General features: G+C 38.7%; 2 protein-coding genes across 2 annotated transcripts in view; one reads left to right on the forward strand and one right to left on the reverse strand.

The window, feature by feature from the left end:
* Positions 1 to 18,316, reverse strand: part of TNNI3K (TNNI3 interacting kinase) — a 314,577-nt gene that overhangs the window by 57,667 nt on the left and 238,594 nt on the right. The gene's annotated exons all lie outside the window — the stretch shown is intronic.
* On the forward strand, positions 143 to 14,456 carry LRRC53 (leucine rich repeat containing 53). The gene is given in 6 exon segments (XM_028102432.2): positions 143 to 305; positions 2,623 to 3,438; positions 8,882 to 9,409; positions 12,109 to 13,448; positions 13,450 to 14,272; positions 14,275 to 14,456. Coding segments are annotated over 6 exon segments (3,852 nt in total).

Consider the following 18,316-nt stretch of genomic DNA (forward strand, 5'->3'; position numbering starts at 1 on the left):
GGTCAAATGCTTTAGAAGTTTGGTTTAGATTATATGCAAATTAAGAATTCTAGCTATTTATCTGGAATCTTGTGAAAACCCAAGGTGCTCACTAAATAGCAGAAATCACCCAAATGCCTCATGAGCTGAAAATACTGAAATCATGGATAATGAATGCCAACATCATGATGTGCCTTGTCGTCTCCTTTCAGGTGGATGGCTCATGCTCTTTGCCATCGTGTTACGGCTGGTGGCAGCTTGTCCTGCGTCATGTGTGGTGTGCACCAGAGATGTAACCCTCTGTCACCAGCTAACCTATATAGTAGGTAATAAAACCAATAGCTCTAAAAAGCAGTGTTAAGTGTATCTGGCAAATTCGTTGCCATGGCTTTCATCATGCTGAGGGCTCTCTGGGCTCAGCCTGAGAGAGGTAAACTTTCAAAGAGCAAGGCTTTCACAGTGATGAGAGACTGATAACATTATTTTATTTTATTTTTCCTGTTCCTGGTGGTTTCAACCAAAACTATGTTAAGACCTTCAGAGGTGACTGAGATATTTTGCTATTACAAAAGAATACTACCATTTCATGCAAACACACACTTTTTTTTTAATAAAAGAAAAAAAGTAAATCACTTTGATTATATTTTTGTCCATACTTTGTGCAGTTTTGAACCCTACCACTTGCTGGAAACAATATCAATGAATCAGAAACCTGAACTGCAATTGTTCAGCATTAGTAAGATTAAGTGATGTACTAGCAAAACAGATTATTATCAAAGTGCATCTAATTTTGAAAGTCTAGTCTTTTTTTATTGGTGGTAAATGAGCTGTAGAAATGCTAACAAGATACACTGCCTGTATTCATTACATATTGCTTGCTTAAGTCAACAATTTAATAAGACACCTTATTAACAAATTTGAGGAGAATGTGATTTACATCCTGATATCCAAGAAGAGATAAACAAGCTATAAGCTCTGCCAATGGAAAATTTTCAGAAACAAGTCTGAGTTAAGTTGGAGTGAAAGAAGATGATTTCATTTCTAAAATCCTATGACTCTATGAAAATTAAGAGATAGTAGTTATTATCATCCCTGACAGGAGAGAGACAGTTTCAAGGCTAGTTCGTTGTACACTGTTTCCAATTAGTATTGAAAATACTTAAACACTAAACTCCTACCCTCTCAAATAGATTTCCCAACGTCACTACATTTTTTTCTGATCAGAGATAGCTGATGTCTGTAAGAAACATTGCAGCACCTCTGTATCTTCCTTCTCATTTACAGAATGCCACATTCACGAAGTTAAATTTCATAAACACGGAGTAGTAGATGGATGACTTGTGAGTGGGCTTCTGTCTATTCCTAGATAAGAAGTAATTGACAGAATCAATAGCCTGCTCCCTCAGAGTCGACAAATCCCTAGAGAACTAGGGATCCATAAAAATAAAACTCCCTTAACCCATAGCAAAAACAATATTGAGAGAAACAAAATGCTAAACCGGCCAGAACTAATAGAATTCAAATAATCAGCGATAAATACTAAACAGAAACACACACACACACACACACCACACACACACACACCATGATTTAAGCTTGTTTGTGCTGTAGAGATGGAAGCAATTCTTCCAAAAGAAGGCACTGTGAAAATCCTTTTTTTTTAATATTTTTAAAATCTCTTTGTTTCGGCAGTATAGTCTGGATTTCCTAAAGGGATTGTGATTTGCTCCCCTCATGGTTGATTGTTCTAATATCACCTGTAAACCTCCCAGGGACAATGGACTCTTCCATCTTTATGACACTGTCATTTGCAGTCAAAACAATTTTAGCATGATAAAGATGTGTTACAATAGCTCCTGATTATAATACATCTTTATTGAGTTAAAATGCTTTGATTTCTAATGACAGAGCAGAGATAGCTCTGAGGTGATTATGGTGAAGGGATTTAACAGTTGGAAGCCCTGAGTACCACCTGTCATCACATGATGTACTTCATTGGAGGGAACGGATATTAGAGAGGAGGCCAAGATGGCCCAGACTATAATGAGAACCCCACTGACAGATCCTCAGGTCATCTGGAGAGAATGTAGATCCTTACCAAGTTGCCAACATTTAGCCTGGAGCTAAAAAGCAGAAACCCAACCCTCCTTCTCACTCCTCCCACCCAACTTATACCTTTAGGTTTGAGAGAAAAGATGACTGACTTCACAGCATTAATATGCACTGCTAGTGGAAAACTGGCTAGGAATCGCAGACACAGGCGTGGCTCGTGGGCGAACCTGTCTCGGGCTGGCAGGGCTGCAGCGGGTCAGTACACGGGATGCCTAAAAAGCCACCTTCAAAGAAAAAACATCCCTGGTGATCATTCCAAACAGTGAATTAACTCTGACATCGAAAGGAACAGATGGGTTTATGTTTCTCAAATAAACATGTCATAGAAACAAAGAACATAAAAATCCATCATTCTGATAAAAAGCCAGCTTCCCCTTCAACTGAGAAATCAGGGAATTATTTTCATTTTGTTTCTTGTTCTTACCCAGGTGGTAAGATTGCTCAGAGGGCGTGGAGTATCTTTGCTGTCCACCGTACCCCCCTCCTACTTGTGTGTATCTCGCTTCTAGTCTGTGCTTTTCTTCCCCACAGCAGCCCCTGTGACCACGAGGGTTTTAATCATCACCGATGGATACCTCGCCTCTATAGGGAGCACAAATCTGTCCCTCTTGTTTAATCTTGCCTTGCTCTCCTTGAGCAGAAATGGCATCGAGGATGTTCGGGAAGATGCCCTGCACGGCCTCTCAAAGTTGCGGACATTGTTGCTGGAGCACAACCAAATATCCAGCTCTTCACTCACTGATCGTACCTTCAGCAAGCTTCACGGTCTGCAGGTGCTGGTGCTTAGCAATAATGCTCTGCGCACCCTGCGAGGCTCCTGGTTCCGGAACACCAAGGGCCTGACCCGGCTCCAACTGGATGGGAATCAGATCACTAATCTGACAGGCAGTTCTTTTGGAGGCACGAAGCTGCACAGTCTTAGGCATCTGGATTTATCTAACAATTTTATTTCCTACATTGGGAAAGATGCCTTCCAGCCCCTGCCTCAACTGCAGGAAGTGGACCTTTCTCGAAATAGGTTGGCCCACATGCCAGATGTCTTCACTCCACTGAAGCAGCTAATCCTTCTGAGTTTAGATAAGAACCAGTGGAGCTGCTCTTGTGATCTCTATCCCCTTGCCCGGTTTTTAAGAAACTATGTTAAGTCTTCTGCTCGCATGCTCAGGAATGCCAGGGACCTAAGGTGTCAGCCATCGGCCACAGCTGCGGGCACTGCAAAGAGTGTGCTAAAGCTGTCTGAGACCAACTGTGATTCCAAGGTTTCCAACGTCACTCTGGTTCTAAAGGACAGAAGTCCCCTCCTCCCAGGGCAGGATGTGGCCCTGCTGACTGTCCTTGGCTTTGCAGGTATGCCAGGGAGAAGTGTGCCCAGCTCATCTCCGCGTTACTAAAATACACTAAATGATGCTTTTCCCAGGCAGGTTGGGGAAATTTTCCAAGGCTTGAGGAAGGGAGAGGTTGTGAGTAGATGTGGGAGGATGTTGACTGACCTGGCCCAGCTTGCAAGAATTTCCTGTTGCAGAGAAGCTGTCTAACAGAGGAAAGGGTCTTGGACCAGAATTCAAGTACTCTAGTCTTGGTGTAATAACCACTGTAATCCTGAGTCAGTTACCTTGCCATTTAGACTTCGGTTTTCTTGTCTGTAATGCAGGAATATTATCTATATTTCATCAATCATCCATTTGCCATGGAGTACTGGGACATTCATTAAAACACTAGAAATTGGGATTAAAAAGTGATGAGACATTGTCTCTTTCCTCAAGATACTTCTGTGTGCACCTCTGTGGTATAGTAAGAATCAGTGGGCTTAACCAGGTGCACGAGGAGTTGATATTATGGCAATCACATGCATCCTGCTCTATAGTGGTTGTATAGCACAGTGATTAAATGTATGAGCTCTGCAATCAGATTACCCAGGTTTGAATCCTGGCTACCTCTTACTTGCTGTGTGACCTTGGGCAAGTTATTTAATCTCCCTGTGCCTTGCTTTCCGCCTATTTGGGAGTTTTGAATTCTTGTAAGATTTCTGTTTATCAACTCATTCATAAACTTGGCCCATACCTCCCCAGACTGACTAAGGAGAAGATAATTTTCAACTCTTTAATTTTTCTACAGTAGTTTAAACATTTCTTGACTATGCATCATTGTTATCTCTCACTGGATGAATCATACAAAGTGATACCTAGTATCATTAGTCAAAGACCAAATATACATGAGATTTCTTGAGTTATCTAGCTGGATGTATGTTTTCCTTCTATGTTTACAGTGCATGGTGAAATCCTTTGGGCTTGTGGGTAACCATGGTGATGAGGTGTGTGTGTGTGTGTGTGTGTGTGTGTGTGTGTGTGTGTGTGTTGGGGGGGTGGGGTGCCCCAAAGCTAGAAAACCAGAGGCTTGCAAATGACATCCAGGACTGAACTGATGTATTTTGAATATGTGCTATAAATAATTATTCTATAGCAGGTTTGCCGTGAAACCTGAACATCAGATTTTTAACTCCTGACAGTTACACTTTTAATCAGAATAGATAGAGAGCAGCATCAGGTCTAAACAATGGAACTACCATCGGCAATAATCAAATTCAGTTGGAAGTGAATTAATATCCTCTCGGAAAGATAAATTATTTTAAAAAACTGTGTAACCATGTCAGTAATTATATGTGTTAAGAAATAATTTACCATAAAAGACAAAAGCAAATAAGGGCAGGGAGTTTTACTTTAAATGTACTAGAGTACTAGAACTCAAGTGCTAGTTCTACGGAATAATTAATAGCTATTCCAATAAAAACATACACAGATGCACAGTGAACAACATGTTGTGGGGTTCAAATAGATTTGGGTAATGCTGGATTAAACAAAGTGAAATAGGCTTCTTTAATTGCAGCATTTTTCTCATTGCCTTTCAGTTTCTAATGAGCATTATGAATCCTTAAGAGGAAGATACAATTGGAGTGTTTCTCAAATTTATTTAACCATTGACTCTTTTTTCACAGAGGATTTCGTTAAATTAGTGTTTTGTAGGGCATCATTTTGGAAATATTACAATAGACTAATTTTCAGCATCTTCTAGGTATTTTCTATATCTATTTTCAGAAAAAAAATTTACTAACAACTTACATTAGTGTAGAGATGGGTATAAATTCTGGAAGATTCAAAGGTTTTGTCAAAATAATAGGAAGCTTATTGTGCATGGACAAATTCTGATAAGTTATAACTATGATTACACACATGTTAAGTTATAATGTGTGAAAGTATCATTATATACCTCTCATTAAGTGATTGTTAAAGATGCTGTTTTTAGGAAATATTTGTCTTTAAAAAAATCTGACCATATAATTTATTCTACTAAGATTTTACTCCTTCGGAAGTAAAAATGTAGTTAATAATCTATACCTGTAGATGGTGGGGAAAAGACTTAGAACTATAATTTGACCCCTGATTTCCTTTCCTTCTTTGGCTATAGCTAAATCCTCACAATTCCAGGGACTATAAATAACCATATTCAGTGAATTTAAAACCAATAAGTGGTTATTTGGCATTAAATGCTAACATCTTAAAACCTCATATTCTGGGCGCCTGGGTGGCTCAGTTGGTTAAGCGAGTGCCTTCGGGTCAGGTCATGATCCTGGAGTCCCGGGATCGAGTCCCACATCGGGCTCCCTGCTCAGCGGGGAGTCTGCTTCTCCCTCTGACCCTCTTCCATCTCATGCTCTCTATCTCTCATTCTCTCTCTCTCAAATAAATAAATAAAATCTTAAAAAAAAAAAACCTCATATTCTGTGAATTGGTTGATGAAAAGAGAAAGATTTCATGAAGCTGTAACATTTCCAACAAGGACTTATCATTAAATTTGCTTTTTGCTGTTGTTGTTTTTCCAACTCAGAAAGATTGTTAGAACACTTTTTAAAAATAGCAACAATGCCCATGGCAATGAAAATTCAACCATCTTCTTAATAGCACATTCAGCCTGCCTACAAGCTTCATTTGCTGCTTTTTGCTCTCTGCACTAATAGAAAGTGACCATACCTGAGTGGTAATGTGGTGCAGACATAGTTCTAGCATCAACAGCAGGAGAATGAGTGGTTCCTTGCCATTTAGACACAATTAGAGGAGAAATTTTACCCTATAATCAGATTATGCCTACTCTCATTTCAATGGCTGATGCATGTGTTTAAGAAAATTTAGGTCTTTCTTTCCTTTATTATTTGGCTTAGTAACTGCATCAGCCATATGACATATTCTCTTAATGATTTTATTTTTTGGACTCCTCTCCCCCGCCCCCCCACCCCCCGTGCCAGCTGAGTCTTCTAGGACCTAATAGGGCAATATTGAACTGAAACAACAGCAGTAGCAATCATAACCATAAACCACAATGACGAAACACTGTGTTAAATGTCACATATATTATCTCATTTAATTACCAGTCGTATTAATCATCCCTGTTTGATAAGGGAGGAAAAATAAGGCTCAGAGAGGTTAGAAAACTTGCCCAAGGGAAGTGTCAGAACAAAGCTTTGAATCCTGAGTTTTCTTACTCCCTGTAAGACATATGGAGGGTTTCTAAAATTTTATTATTTTCATATGTTTTTAATATTTTAAAGCCACAAGTCTTGTTTGGAATTACTAGGCAATAAAATGTCTGATCTAAGTTTTGCTACTACTTTTTTTTTTATTGCTCTTTATTTAAAAACATAACCAGATGGACCTTGGTGTTTATATTGTCTGGTTGTTATTCAGTCTGAAAATAAACATTGGAAGTATATAATTAGCAAAAGTGCTACTAACTTTTTAAAAATATATCTTTAATAGAGATTAAATTATTTCAAAATGTGATAACACTAAAAGTATATTGTAAAAAAAAATTAAAGTGGGACTTATAAGACCTCAAGATCTGGTAAACTATGCAAAGGTTGAATTTTTTTTTTTTTTACCAGAGAATGCTATTCACTTTGGGTAATCTTCATCTTTAACAGAAAAATGAAGCAATCATGCCTGACACTTTCTTTTCTTTCAAGTTCAAAAAATATCATCACGTTTTCATTAAAGTTGTTTGCAGTGGAGGGAACCAGGCATGGTGCAGTCAATCAAAAAGTCTAAAATGCTGACATCATCTCTTTCACTGTCCTCATTTCCAGAGTCAGGAAACTGAGTTCTCCGGGGGAACTGACTTGCCTAGGTCACACAGCAATTTATGGTCAGAGCTGGCCTTAGAAAACGGGGCTCCTAACTTAGTTGATACTGATGCCATGTCTTCCCCACCACCATTTTGGGGATTTGTAAGATTGGACCACTCAGTGCATTCATTATTAGAACTCATAAACAGAATCCGTTCTGTTTATTTAAGAATATTCAGTAAACATTTCTGGTGTGCCTGTGCCAGACTTGAGGGTACTGGAGATACAATGTCAAACAAGACTGAAAAGTTCCATTTCCTCTCAGTGCTTAATTCTAGCAGGGGAAGACAGACAGTGAACAAACAAGCAGGTAAGTGAACACAATATTTTTATACTGTTATAAGGGCTAAGAGAAAAGGAAATGACTGTGACAGAGAGGGAGTTGGGGTATAACTCAAGAGACTTTGGTTTGAACATCTAGGTGGTTGAGCATGCCATTTGTCAAGATGGGAAACACTGAAGTAGAAACAGGTTAGACTCTGCATGTGAGTTTCAGAAACACTGCCCTCTATAATTTTATTCATAGGACAAGCTATATGTACATAGAACATGAAAGGACAGTTCCAGACAGTCTGAGATTAGATGTCAGTCATTGTTTTGTGGGAGTTTTGCAAGATGGAAAAAACAGCAAAGGTATCAAGAAATTTAGAGGTACTGATTTAGTTTTTAAAGGATAAATTTCAAAAAAAAATAAATTTCAAATAAGCAGAGATAGAGAAAGCACAAGTCACTGAGTCACTAAGGGCATACACAAAAGCTTAGAAATACTTTAAGACTAATGAATCGAAGAGTTTGAAACATAATGTTTTAATAATGAAAAATGAAAAATTAGGCAAAGAAGGAAGGTTATGGCCAGACGGCACTGAGTCTTGGATGCCCAGGAGTTTGGCCTTGATGCTAATAGGAAGTCAATGACTTTTTCTGAGGTAGGGGGTGAATCTTTAGGGATGATAAAAATACAACAATAGGAGGAGGTTACGGTATATGGAAATTTCAGGGTATGTACTAAATGTAGTCTACTTTAATTCACTATGGGATTAAGAAATAGGAAACTTGGTTTCCTATAGGCAGAAGAAGAATTTTATTTTATTTTATTTTTTTAAAAATTTTATTTATTTATTTGAGAGAGAGAGAATGAGAGATAGAGAGCACGAAAGGGAAGAGGGTCAGAGGGAGAAGCAGACTCCCTGCCGAGCAGGGAGCCCAATGTGGGACTCGATCCCGGGACTCCAGGATCATGACCTGAGCCGAAGGCAGTCGCTTAACCAACTGAGCCACCCAGGTGCCCCAGAAGAAGAATTTTAATGCAAGAATTATTTTATCCTGAATGAATCTCAGTCCATGAACAAAAAAACCTTTTTTTCTACCAAAGGCATTCCAGATGGTATTTTTCTTATAATTTTTAATAGCTACAAAGAGAGATCCAAATTAACAAACAGAACAATGTTGATTAAATAGCCTCTGTCTGGACTGATATTTTTCTCCATGGTGATAGACTTCCCAGCAATTCTGATGCCCTTTAAACCATTAACCTTGATATTTGTGGATTTTACATTTGGTGATTTATATGTTTCTTCCTTTGATGTTATCTTTTAATGGTCTCTCTATTTGTCACAGGAGCTGTTGGTCTCACTTGCCTAGGTTTAGTTGTATTTAACTGGAAACTCCAACAAGGCAAAGCAAATGAACACACATCAGAAAACCTTTGTTGCAGAACCTTCGATGAATCCCTGCGTGCTCATGAGGCAAGAAATTACCACGCTAAGGGATACTGTAACTGCCACTTAACTCAGGAAAACGAGATAAAGGTCATGTCCATTGTGGGGTCCAGAAAGGAAATGCCGCTTTTACAGGAAAACAGCCATCAAGCAGCACTGGCCTCTGAGTCCACAGCCCTTGACGGATCATTTAGAAACCTGAAAGGTAAAGACCATGGGGCAGATAGCACTTTCTTCTGCTTTGGTGGCAGATTGCTGCAGTCAGGATGTTCAGTGCCTCCTGGGAATATGGCAGCTTTTAATGAAGCAGGCTTACTTACAAGATATTGTCCAAAGAGAGTTAGAAAGTTAAGGAATCATAAGCCTGGGGAAGTCCAACCTCAAATTCTGCCACAGCATGTAACAAGAACAATAGGGGAGTTGCCTTGTTTTAGAAAATCCCACTCTGTTTAAATTCCTCTGAAAGGCATAATCTCCTTTAATTTTCTCAACAGTAGAATGCTCTAAAAATCATTGTGTAGCACCACTCTATCCTTCTTCTAAAGACACTAGATCTGTGTGTGTGTGTGTGTGTGTGTGCATGTGAGTGTGTGTGTGTGTGTTTGGGGTAAGGTGTAAATGAGGACTCTGCCACCCTCAGGAGCTAAGAGTATCTTATGCCTGTTGGAAAGTGAATTTTGTGACCCAACACCTAACAAGTTTCTTTTTTTTTTTTTTAAAGAAAAGAAGGCTTTTAAATAGCAATATGCTGTTAAGATTTATGGGAGGCTGAGTATCGGCTTTTATTCCAACATCCTTTGAGCTCTAATGCCAATTCTGCAGTAAGGAACCTTCTCAGAGCATGACATGTTAGAAGAATGGGCCTTCTAATGCTAGTGATTCATTTCAGGAATGATGTCAAGACACACACTTTGCTTGCTGAGCTGTCAGGGATGATAACTTCCCAGTCCAGGGAAAGTCAGGACTTAATTCATTGTCCCATGTTGGGAGCCAAGTGAATCTGGCCGTGACATCTACCCACTGTACATGGGCAATGTCAATATTTAGGCAGAGGCAATGAATTAAATGTCTTCCTTTTCCTTCCTGAATAGTAAGGTGATGCTTTCAGGCTCAGCAGTGAAAACTTTGACAGCTCTGTAAAGAGGTTCCTGTCATTTATTTGAATTGGTTTACAATAAGCAGAGCTTTCTCTCAGAATGTGAATGGTGGAGGTACTGCACCAAGAAATTCTCACCATGGGGATATGGCCCTTAAGATGGATTTGGGGACAATTGGAAAATAATGAAACTGTATGTTATTTCATGTGTGGCATAAGGCAGGATACGAATTTATTCCATTGCATTCCCCAGACTCCAGTTCTTACTAGTTTCTGGGGACTGATGATTTGACTCAAGAGAGGAATAGTCAAGAAAAAAAAAAATCTGCCATAGAAACCAGATCAGACTGGTTTTATTTTAGAAAGAAATAAGCACTTACCCTTTCAATAGAGTCACACCTAGGGCAGATGTTTAGCTTTGTCCAATGCCTTAACTTTTCTGTGGGAAACTCTTATACTGAAGGGAATGTTGTCTCTTAACCATTTAAAACCCAGTCAGTTGTTTCACACAGAGAACACATTTGTTTGTCAAATCAATACATTTACTTTTAAGAAAGACTTGAAATTCTGCTACATGTCAGGCATTGTACTGGAGATGGAGAGGACAGGTATTGGAGGACAAAACAACCAAGGCCACATCTGCTTTAGAGCAGAAGTCAGTAAGAGTCAGTGTCACTCTGATTATGTTTTCAAACTTGGAAACACAGAATCACAGTATTTCAGGAGTAGGGGAGATTTAGAGATGATCTAGTCCAATAATTCTGAATATTTATCTTTGAGTCACAGAACTCTCTTAGAATCCGGTAAAAGCTAAAATTCTTTCCGCAGAATAATTTTATACCCATATAAAATTCCTATCTAAGTCTTATCTCTTGATACTTATTGAGTAAGCAGCTTCTCCAAGGTTCCCCAGAAAGTTGAAGGCAAATCTTAAGAGTTAGATGCTAGTGTGAAGCTTAGCTCACGTCTTCCTTTCTATCTCTGGACAGAAATACCCCTTTCTTCCTTGGGATAAAACAAACAATTTCAGAAGACAAGAACACTGCTACGATGTAATTTTAAACCTAATATGCATTGTCTTTAAGAGGATAGGGTTTAGTGTCAGAGAGACCTGGGTCAAGTTCTGCCCATATCATTAGTGGACATGTGATGGGGGGGAAAGCATTTCACCTCTTTAAGCATCTTTCCTCATCTGTAAAAGGGATAGGACAAAAGGACTTGTCCAGTGGATCAGATCTCTTATGAATATTAAATGAGATAATGAAGGTACAGTACTTAGCACAGTGCCTGGCTCTTAGTAGATGCTTAATTAATGGTAAAGGTTACTATTATTTTTGTCATTAGTATTATTTAACAGGTATCATTAATATCAAATTAACATGTACCATTTAAAATTCACAGAGATTCCTGCAATACAGATGAGCCATATTACAAAATACTCATTCATTTAACAAATATTTAATTAATCCTATATTAAGTGATGGGAAATAAAACAGGTATGGTCTCTGATAAAGCCGGTAGTATCACAGGTATTTCTTTTTTGTTGTTGAGGGTATCTTGTGTTTGAAACCTAAACACTACCCAATATAGTATCATGTTCTTCCTAATATTTAGTTCCAGCTGGGAAATTAATGCAGAAAAAAAAAATCACAATTTTTTTAGATAGATATTTATTCATATTTAAATATGAATTTGTTATTCATATTTAAAGATATTAGATATTATTCATATTTAAAGCTAACTCAACCGACAACTAATGTAAAGATGTACAACTATGAATGTTTTTATTTCTAATTCTGTAACTTTCAAATCAGCATCACAACGGATTAGGATGTGGCCATAAAGAGTAGCTTTGTAAACACACTGAACTGCCCAAAGTCTTTTGTGGGTTTGGTTAAAAATTAGGAAGTATTCAAGAATTGCCATAATCAGAGGAATCATTTTTGCACCTTTCATTAGATTTCTAAGCAACTGTTTGGTTGGGGTAATAAAACTCAGCTCAGTCCTAAATTTCTGCATTTCTTGTTCAGCAGATATCAACAGTGACAAATTTAGTAGAAGATATGCAACATCCGCTTCAATGTTGGCAAGAGAAAGTTTTGAAAAACATTTAACAAATGAATCATGGCAGCCTCCGATAGAAAAAAAAGACAATGGCTTACAACCTCATAGGCAGAGACATTTTATTATAGGCTCATCATCCAAGCCTTGTGAGCCCAAGGAACACTGTGTACAAAAGATCTTACAAAAACATAGATCAGAATATGATGATCCTCATGGACTGTTAAGATGGAGCGGGCCTAGCTATTTTCAGCCAAACAATTCTCTTATCTGTAAGTATGTGCCCTGTGATCAATTTCAAGATTACGTGGAAGAAAAGAAGTCAAATTGTCAGGAACGTTCAAAGGCCAAGAAAGAGCAAATCCAAATTAACAGTGCAATAGAAAAATTCCTTATGAGTGAGGACAACACGGAGTTATCAAGGTTATCGACAAAAATCAAAAAAACATATTCCCCTAAGAGGGTTAGCTTCTGTGATCCCGATTTAGTAGAAAAAAATAGTTTGGTGATGTCATCTAAAACATCAACCCCCTGGAAACAGCAGAAAAATCAAAGTAGCCACCTGACCAACTTGGATCTCAAAAAATGTGGCAATCCTCAGGAGGGAAACAAAGGAAGAAAATGGCCTACTGATCCACAGATTCTGAAAAAGAAGAGAACCTATCAATCTGACCTCAAAGGGAAAATTAAAAAGCCAAATTCAAGGGTAAAATTAAACGCACACCCTTTTAGAAAAGTCAAAGTCCATCCAGAAAAATCCTTGCCAGATCTCCCAAAGAAATGTAAACAAGCATTGTTACTGCCGAATAAATTACCTAAGGCTTCTCAGAGAGAAGCCAATATAAACCTTGTGTCCTCTGCAGATTTTCCCCAACAGCCAGAGAGTAACAACTATGTTAAACTCACTTCAGAGAGTATGCCTCTCAACCACGCTCCAAAGCAGACCCCATTTTTTTACCAAAAAAACACTAAAAAGACTCTTCTGCTCAGTGCTAATGACTTACCTGTAGTCACCCAGAGCTCCAGGGAAGGCAACTCTCACCCTAATGGCCTCATTCCTGATAGCAATTCATCAACACTGCCTCTGCCCACACCCATCATAGCTGAACACAGGTATTCAAGCTCTCAATTTGCAACTGAGGGAACGGTAGGTGCAGCTCCCCTTGCATTGGAAGTGCATAGGTCTTTACCAGCTATTTGGGAAAACATAGAAAGTGATGTTTTACCACCCAGCATTTCCAGGGGGTCTACTGACCAAGAGGCAACAGAGCCCACTGAGCACATGGAGCAGGACAACTCAAAGACTGGTTGAGCCAAATAAGTTTTCTTTGTCCCTGGGGAATCAAACACACCTACACATTGTAGGTGTCCACAAGACTGACACCTATAAGGAGCATACTTTAAATCAAAATGAAACTTTAAAACATGTAGAGCAACACTCAAGTCATGAACAACTTGCTAATGAGGAAAAAATGTTAATGACCAAATGGAGAATACCACATCAAACTGTGGAAGGTTGTATCATGGATGAGGGAAATGATGTAGGAATAAAACTTCCTCAGTCAGAAACTGAGGATTCCTCTCTCATTTCCCCTGAGACACAAGCCACCGGCGACCTAACGTTGATGAAGACAAACTCTATACCATACCAAAATAGAACAGAGATTCCCAAAGAAATCAGTACTTCTCTTAGTACTCAAGCCTGTTGGAATCTAACTAATAGCAGCAAAGGAGAAACTGACGGCACAAATGCATTGCCCATAGATGATGGCACCGGAACACTATAGATACAGATATTAGGGAAAGAAAATTAAAAAATGCCGCATGAAAACAAGGCAGATTCTAGGCCATTAATTAGGACTGCACAGATGACCTTAAAAGGCAGCAGAAAAGAAACGCAGCAAACTTGGGAAAATGGAGAAAGTGAAAAACATATGTTGTATGATTCAAGCTCTGCTGAGGCTACTATTACAGCAAAGGATTTGAGTATCACGTGTTCCCCTGAAGCTGAAAATAGACCTTCTCGTAGCGAAATAGATCTTCGAGTTAACTGTAATATGCAAGATTTAGGCGAAGTTCAAAATACTCAACCAGATAAAGATAACAGTGTACATAAAGAAGGTGCAGGGACAGTGGGACACAGCAAGTGCTTTCCTCCTTACCAGAATTAAAAGACATTAGTTTTGAGGCAAAAAATAAGATGCCTCTAATTCCTAGAAGAATAAATGAAGCTGTAAACTCTGCTCCAAAACCTACACTGTATCCACCATCTGCCGATTATGCTGACCCATCACCTTTAGAGGCAGAACTCAACTAATAATCATTTTCTATTTTAGCTTTCTTCAAAAGGACACACAAACACCTCCTAGTCTTTGCAGGCATTCCAAATGCATTATTTTGGAGGAAAATTCCTCAGTAACTCTCTGTTATCAGTGAAATAAAAGTACATGACTGAGTATAATGCAAAAATCAAAGATGGAGCCACAAGATAGGTTTGACAAAATTAACTGAGTTTGCGTCTCTAAGGAATGGAAAAATGGAAAAGAAAAGTTTTGCCTAGTTCTGGAAAAGAAAGCAAACATTAAAAAAAAAAGCCTTAAGCAAATGAAAGATTAAATAAGAATAAAAGTACTTGAATAGATTTACCCTTGATGTTTATTTTATGGAAATTACTATACACATCTCAATTAGTGGTATTACAATATTGCTTTCTACAAAGATGATTATATATTCATATTTGTGCCTGATCTGTTTTCCTAATTATGGTATGAAAATAAAAATTGAGCTTTGTTTGTTAACTGTAGTCTAGCTGATATGCATATTGGTATATTTCAACCATTTGCAATTGCTCTGTTGACAATTATCCTAGATCTTAAGTATTGAGTTTTTTAAAACCTGTTATTTCTCTAAGAGAAAAAATTAAGGATTTCCAGGGGTTGTAGGCTATTTCTGTAAAACCTGTAAAATCCTCTAAATCCACTAGGTGGGGATCTCGGCTTCAATCATTTTAGAAGAACAAATGGGGCTTCACATCGACACAATGGGTCCTGAACAAAGGGAATTTTAACACGCTTTATTGCCAATTGTTATTAACTTAAGATTTTGAAAACTAAATAACCTATTAGTATGTAAGCTTTCAAGGTTTGCTCTCTTGAGTTTAGCACGTCACTATTGTTTGGTGTGAGTACTCTTCCTTGTGCACAGGAATTAAATGTCCTTATAAATATGACATTTAAAAGCAATAGTAGAATAAGCATCTCTCATTCAAAGCCATACTTAGTGGAAAGATAGAGGTATACTCAAACAATTTTATTTTTGATATCCCAGTAAAACATCGAAAGCATACCTTCATGGTGAACATTTACTTTTCCTCGTGGGAAAAAAAGGTAGTACTTTCTCTTCCTCTATCTATATCTAATATATCTTTACATATTTTATATATTAATGTAGTTTCTAATATATTTCTATATAACAGGATCTTTATATCTACATTTGGCAATATCGTACAGCTTAAACGACTACAGAACAATGTAAATATTGCTTACATGCCCCGCCTATCTTCTGTTTTCTTTCCTATTCAGAATTGCCAGCAAATGATGTAACTTTCTTATTTTGAAACTCCCTAACCTTATTCCCTCTCTTCTTTCTGTTTTCTCCCTGGATTCAAAATTTCCGTGCTTTTAACTCCAACTCCTCTCCCCTCTATTTTTGTTCAGCCTCTCTGCCTGAGCTTAGCTCCTATGCCATCTGTCTGCCTCCCCTGATCCCACTTCATTTGGTGAAGCGCCTTTAAGGTGAGAAGAGCATCTATGCCAACTTCTTGCACAATAACTTTATTCTCACTGACCGTTCCCTTAGTTTTGTAGACGAGGTTAGTTTTTTTTTTTTTTTTTTAATCTCTGGGTAGTTATCTTTCTTTTTCCCTTTTTCCATGCTTTTTTTTCTTTTTTTTTTTGCGCCTTCGCCTTACTGCAGAGTGCTTGGCTTTGTTCTCTCACTGCCAACAATATCCGTGATACCTAATGGCCTAAGGAGTACTCTGGTCACTAGCTGATTCTTGGAAGGGAGCAATGACAGCTCTCCTGGGCTACTTCCTCTTTTCCATCTCCTAAATCCAGTCTTTCACCTCCTTAGAATGTTGTTTCCTTTGAAGTAGTTCTCAAAGTTTACCCTTGCTCCTGAATCCCCATGGTAACCATTGTAGTCTTTGTGTTGTAATCAACTGGATTAATGCAATAGCAGCCCAGCTGGATGCTCTGACTTCAGTGTCTTTGGCTCCCGTTTCAGCCTACTAGTTCTCTGCCTTTACTGGGCACAAATCACCTGAGGTGCTTGTTAAATGCAAAGTCCCAGGCTCCATCCCAGACATTTTGATGCAGTAGCTTTAGAATTGGGCCCCAGAATCTTCGTTTTAACAAATATTCCTGGGTAAACTGGAGCATGTAATGTGCAGCCCACACGTTAAGAAACAATGCTCAACTATCCCAATCACACTAGAAGATAATTCAGTGCCTGTCTCACTATAGGAACCACATAACATTCTTTGAGTAAGTTATCAAATCTTTTCATATCAAATTCAGATGAATTTTCCAAAAAAGTTACTTTCATCATATTTCTGCACTATTTTAGAGACAAATGCCTGGGATTTCAGATCCAAATTCCCTATTCTGGTTTCCAAAGCTTTCCAAGATCTAACGGGACTTTTTTCCACCTCTTGCGGTTTTCCAACCAGCATTTTCCATTTCCTATAGGCTTCTGTTCTCATTGCCCTCTTCCTCCTTTGTAGGTCTCGACTAAGAAGACATACATAGGTGATAATAACGTGGTTCAAATTCAAGGAGTGAGGCAAAGACAAATACGTAAGGAAAGAGTTAGTAGTGAAGTTGATAACCTAGAAGCAAGGACCAGGAGAGCATGGTGTTATTGTCTCAGATCTAAAGACGAACTTGTTTAAAATGATGGTAGAGAGATCTAACTCCTCACTGGCTACAGGGTTCCCATAACTAGTAAGTCTCTTCATTGTGTCCTTTCTCTCAGTGAATTTGCACACTTCTCTTCGCTTGGACTGTTTTTCCCTCTCACCAAACGCCCTCCCCCTTCATTCAGCAAACTCCTATTTATGCTTGTGATCTTTGCTCATGTGTCACTTCTTCCAGGAAGCCTTTCTTGACCTACACTATCTCTTTGTCCATCACTTGCCCATTCCTTTAGTATGTGTTCTCATCTAATCTTGTTTTCCTCATTTTGGCTTGTTACTATAAAATTATGTGTTTATATGTGCTATGGTGAGCGCTGTGAACTGTGCAAGACTGCTGAATCACAGATCTGTACCTCTGAAACAAATAATGCGATATATGTTAAGAAAAAAAAAAAGAAGAAGATAGCAGGAGGGGAAGAATGAAGGGGGGGAAATCAGAAGGGGAGACGAACCATGAGAGACGATGGACTCTGAAAAACAAACTGAGGGTTCTAGAGGGGAGGAGGGTGGGGGGATGGGTTAGCCTGGCGATGGGTATTAAAGAGGGCATGTTCTGCATTGGAGCACTGGGTGTTATACACAAACAATGACTCACGGAACACTACATCACAAACTAATGATGTAATGTATGGTGATTAACATAACAATAAAAAAATTTAAAGAAAAAAATTATGTGTTTATTCAACTAGTCTCCATTTGGCTACTAGGCCTTACTGAGGTTCCATGGAGAGCATGTCTCCATTGAATCCCCAGCACTGGTTCCTGGGGCTGTGTAGAGCAGAGACTCAATAAATCATTGTTGAAGGAAAGAATGAAAACTAGCCCATTGTTTCCCTTCTCACTACTGAGCCTACTCAGACAGTGAAGACCTTACTGGGTGGGCACTGTGCTGATGTCTCAGGCATGTCACATCCAGCAGCTCAACTTCATAATGCTGAGATGGAAAGCACAGCCAAGCCAGGGCCCACCTGTCTGGCAAGCCCAGATACAGCCGGCTAGTCAGAGACTTTTCTGCCTACTATGCCTACTATGCCTTTCTCCCATCCTTCTCCCTGCCTTCTCAGAGCCCAGGCCCTGGGCTGATTCGCTTTGCTGCTTAGCAATAAAACTTTTCCACTAAGCACTTGATTTTTGGGCTCTTAGTATTTCTTGTAAACTTTAAATGTACCCTCCTTTGGCCCTAATCTGGGTCTCTTATT

The sequence above is a fragment of the Eumetopias jubatus genome, unplaced genomic scaffold, assembly GCF_037043125.1.
Source record: "Eumetopias jubatus isolate StellerSeaLion01/CBP00866 unplaced genomic scaffold, mEumJub1_p1.0 scaffold_4, whole genome shotgun sequence".
Taxonomy (NCBI): domain Eukaryota; kingdom Metazoa; phylum Chordata; class Mammalia; order Carnivora; family Otariidae; genus Eumetopias; species Eumetopias jubatus.